Source organism: Hyalella azteca, unplaced genomic scaffold, assembly GCF_000764305.2.
Source record: "Hyalella azteca isolate HAZT.00-mixed unplaced genomic scaffold, Hazt_2.0.2 contig12699, whole genome shotgun sequence".
Lineage (NCBI taxonomy): Eukaryota > Metazoa > Arthropoda > Malacostraca > Amphipoda > Hyalellidae > Hyalella > Hyalella azteca.
In genome coordinates this window covers 4,794-9,063 of record NW_025942651.1, presented here as the reverse complement: position 1 = coordinate 9,063, position 4,270 = coordinate 4,794, and the positions used below count along the sequence as shown (strand labels likewise).

The window sequence follows — 4,270 nt, the reverse complement described above, 5'->3', positions numbered from 1 at the left end:
GCGCTACTACTTTAAGCAAGCACATGTTGCAACAGCAAAATATTTCGATTTTGAATGTTGATGATTCCTAAGTTTCTAACATTATCATTTTGCGGAGAAATAAATATTGGTTTTATCAACCTCAAAAAAGGTAAAATTTTCAACTCACGAGAAAATGTTTTTTTCATTAGATAAAAATAAGCTGTTGAACAAATGTAACAAACCAGGGCAGCCAAATTCCTTTCATGTGATGAAGAAGAAAAATACGTTGAGAAAGCCAATATTTTTTTTACATTCTTTGATCGATTGATTTTGCGAACAATTCATGAATGAAAATACACGGAAATTGCAATAATTTTTTACATAATTATCGAAGAAAAATGTCACAGCTAATGAGAAACTATTTGGAAATTTTACAATCGGCAAAGTTTTTACGACATTATAGTGCTTAACTGATATTTATTTTCAAGATTTAAACGGTTGATAACATGGCGGTCAATTTACAGTTTTCGCTTAGTTTAAAGTTCCTAATCTCTATTGGCAATATGGAATGATCATACAACATCCCGATGAAAAAATATAAGATCTGATTAAACAGCAGAAAATGAGTATTAAAGACAAGATTAATTAATGAGTATTAAAGACAATATTTATTCAAGATTCTAATTGTCAGGAACCGATGTTAGATGAAACTATAATATACCTATACAATCAGGGCAGTTTCTCAATTTGCTAGGATCTTCTTATAAACATATTCAACATTGAATTTTTCAGACTTAAGCCCTTTTATCTGAAGCTGAATAAATTTCGGGACTCACAGCTCTGATCATGATGAGGGTTGGTGTTGACTACGTTACTCGTAGGTGTGATGTGACTCTAAGCTTCGAGTTGCTTCTTTATATACTCGAAAAACCTAATGTTCTGAGAGCAATATCGACTTTAACTCCATGCATCAGACAGACGTGGCAACAACAATGGTTATTTTTCATAAGTTGTTCGTGACGTGAAATTAATTATGTTCCTCCAATTTTTGTAAACATTTGCCAGGAATCATTTTTGGCAATGAAGCCACGATGCGAAACTCAGTTGCAGTTTATTAGACGAGACAAGCAAATATGATTATCTGTTTTTGACCTAAATATTATGATTTTAATTGTCGGCTATTTTTCGAATATCTTCTATAAATTTGTGAGCAAATTATTTTAAATCTATTGTAAGTAAACATGAATATCCAGTTACTTCCAGGAAAGAACTGTTTGAAATTTTGTTTCGAGACTGGGTTTGGGAAATGACTATGGAGAAAGGATTTTCTGGCTGCAGTAGTTAAACATTTTCCTATTATTAACCATTTTACAAATGAATGTCCTAATAAAAAACATTCGTAATATAAAAACATATCTATTTATAAAAAATACATTCCTTCGAATAGAGTTTTATTGGTTCAATAGCAGTTGTATTATGCGGGAACCATTTGAATATGAGCAAGAATAACTACCTAACTAAAATTTAGGTGCTAGTCTGAGTCTGACACAGAAAATGGTAACACTTAAGGTTCGGGTAGCACTCAAATCAGCCGCTCAATTTCCGCTTCGATCAGGTTGCACTTCTCATACCAAGGCTGACAGCTCCGGTAGCCTCAGTCGCAACCCTGGCGAGCCTTGGGCGGTACGTATTGCGTTCGTTACAGTTTCTCAAACGGCTATGGCCGATTCTGACTAATAAAAAACTCACCTTTCTAAAGCAGAGGAAGTTCTTGAGGGTTAATTAAGGGCATACGTTATTTGCTTCATGTGCTTGTTGAACTAACTTGCTAAATACAATAAAACTCAGATTCCTGGGTAACAATGAGCGCGGAAAACTTTTCCACTCGTATTAAAGAAATAGTGCAAGAAGTGATCTATAATCAAATAATATTAAACTATTTAATAACATTATTACCTAATCGCTTCTCTCTATTAAGGAGCCGCCAATTTTTCTATGGCATGAATTGTCAACGGTCTCCTCTTCTATGCCGCCTCAATGGTAAGACACACGTACCTACAACCAAAAATGAACATGCTTATTGTCAAACAATTGCTTCGATATCCCGTATACTTACATTTTACTTATGAAAACAATGGACACAAACTGAAACTGACTTTTATTGACAATTTACGTAGAAGATATTTTTCTGCCGTTTATATTTCCTATGCTTCTCTTAATGAAAAATTCTGTGCTTAGACTAGAGAACCATCCAATGCATCAAAATTGGTATGGGAATGCAATGAAGAACTTTCTTTTATTTCTATTATTCCCCACTTACTTTTATTTCCAACTGTAGATAATCGCGTTTTTTCTTTGACTCTAAAAACGTGCCTTTGAAAAATCGGTTCCCATGCATCTGTGGTGCGCGAATCAATACTGGTACGCGAGGACATTCCAGAATTAATGAACATAAAACGTATTATCACGAATATCACTTGAATGATTGAAAAATTGAGTTAAATTAGTAAGGGGCATTGATCGATAACTCTATTATAAATTTATTCTGTAACCGTTGGTCTGAAAAATAATATCCATCTGATAGGTGTTAGTCGAAAACTAAAATTTTTGGTAAAGATTTGGTTGTAATTTTCAAAGCGATAGTTTTGATTTCAAAAAATTGATCTCCAATTGAATACTGTACAGAAACCATTACATTCATCTAATTTGCCCACGTTCACCGTCGGGGTGGGTGAAGCTCACGGATCCTTGGGTCTCGACGGCGCCATCGGGGCCTGAGCCGTAGCCGGACTCGGAGATCTTGGTGCCATCAGCAGTTTCGAAGTCGAGGCTGTACTCGCCGGCGGCGCTGGGGTACACGCGGTCGTCACGGAGGATGGCGACCTCTTCGCTGCTGTCGTCGGAGCGGGGGGCAGAGTAGGTGTTGGCGGGGGGAGCGGCGTATGACCGGCGGGGAGCATCTGGCCTGGCAGCGGCCACGGCCAAGAGGGCGGCGAAGATGGTCTGAATAAATGCAAGGTATAGATTAACGAATTTTCACTGTAGATTTCCTCAAACTTTGATATATTCGCAGAGTCCATTGTCTTCGGCGTTTTCAACATCGTGGCACTTAAACTAAAAAATGAAGTTTAATTTTCATGTACCGGTATACTACAATATCCTTTTGAACCTTATTAAATTGAACTTTATAACCTTACATTGAAGAAGAACGCTACTACTTTGAGCAAGCACATGTCGCATTTGCAAAATATTTCGATTTTGAATGTAGATGATTCCAAAGTTTCTAATATAATAATTTTGCGGAGAAATAAATATTGGTTTTATCAACCTCCAAGAAGGTAACATTTTCAACTCTCAAGAAAATTTTTTGTTCATTAAATAAAAATAAGCTGGTGAACAAACCAGGGCAGCCAAATTCCTTGTATGTGATGGTGAAGCAAAATATGGTGCGAGATCCAAGTTATTGATTACATTCTTTGATCCATTGATTTTGCGAACAATTCATGAATGAAAATATACGAAAAATTTATTTCAAAATTATTGAAGAAATATTTCATAGCTAATGAGAAACTATTTGTAGAATTTTACCATCATTTACCATCATCAAAATTTGTACGACAATAAAGTGCTCAAATTATTTTTACTTCTAAGATTTAAATGGTTGATCACAATGCGGTCAATTTACTGTTTTAGCTTAGTTTAAAATTCCTAATCTTTATCGGCAATATGGAAGATCATACCAACATCCCGATGAAAAGAGTATAACATCTGATTGAACTACAGACAATGAGTTTTGAAGACAGTGCGGTTCTTTCAAGATTATATTTATAATTGTCAAGAACCGATGTTAGATGAAACTATAACATGCCTAGACAATCAGGGCATTTTCTTCTTTTTCTTCATTCTCTTTTCTATTTCACACTATAAACATTGAATTTTTCAGACTTGAGCCTATTTATTTGAAGCTGAATAAATTTCGGGACTCACAGCTTTGATCATGATGAGGGTTGGTGTTGGCTACGTTACTCGTAGGTGTGATGTGACACTGAGCTTCGAGTCGCTTTTATATAGTCCAGAGACTCGGATTTTTGAGAGCAAGGTCGACTCAAATCCCCTCCCATGCCTCAGGAAGACGAGTCTCAAATTCGAGTTTTTGTCATGCCTCTATCTTTGTGTCTACTTAGGTATATGTCCTTCTGATTTGTTGCACAAAAAAATAATTTAATTTCTTCAGAGTCTGTCACGACACCGAAATTTGTGGCAGTTTATGTTGTGAGACGAGTGAACGATATTGTTGCACTCTGTTTTT

The 4,270-nt window shown here is 35.7% G+C and overlaps 1 protein-coding gene across 1 annotated transcript; it reads right to left on the bottom strand.

The window, feature by feature from the left end:
• Nucleotides 1-2,658: 2,658 nt before the first annotated feature.
• Nucleotides 2,659-4,030, bottom strand: LOC108677135. The gene is made up of 2 exons (XM_018165292.2): nt 3,949-4,030; nt 2,659-2,964 (listed from the first exon to the last, which is right to left on the bottom strand). The coding sequence occupies exons 1-2, from the start codon at nt 3,958-3,960 to the stop codon at nt 2,659-2,661; spliced, it is 318 nt and encodes a 105-aa protein (XP_018020781.2). The 5' UTR covers nt 3,961-4,030.
• Nucleotides 4,031-4,270: the final 240 nt, after the last annotated feature.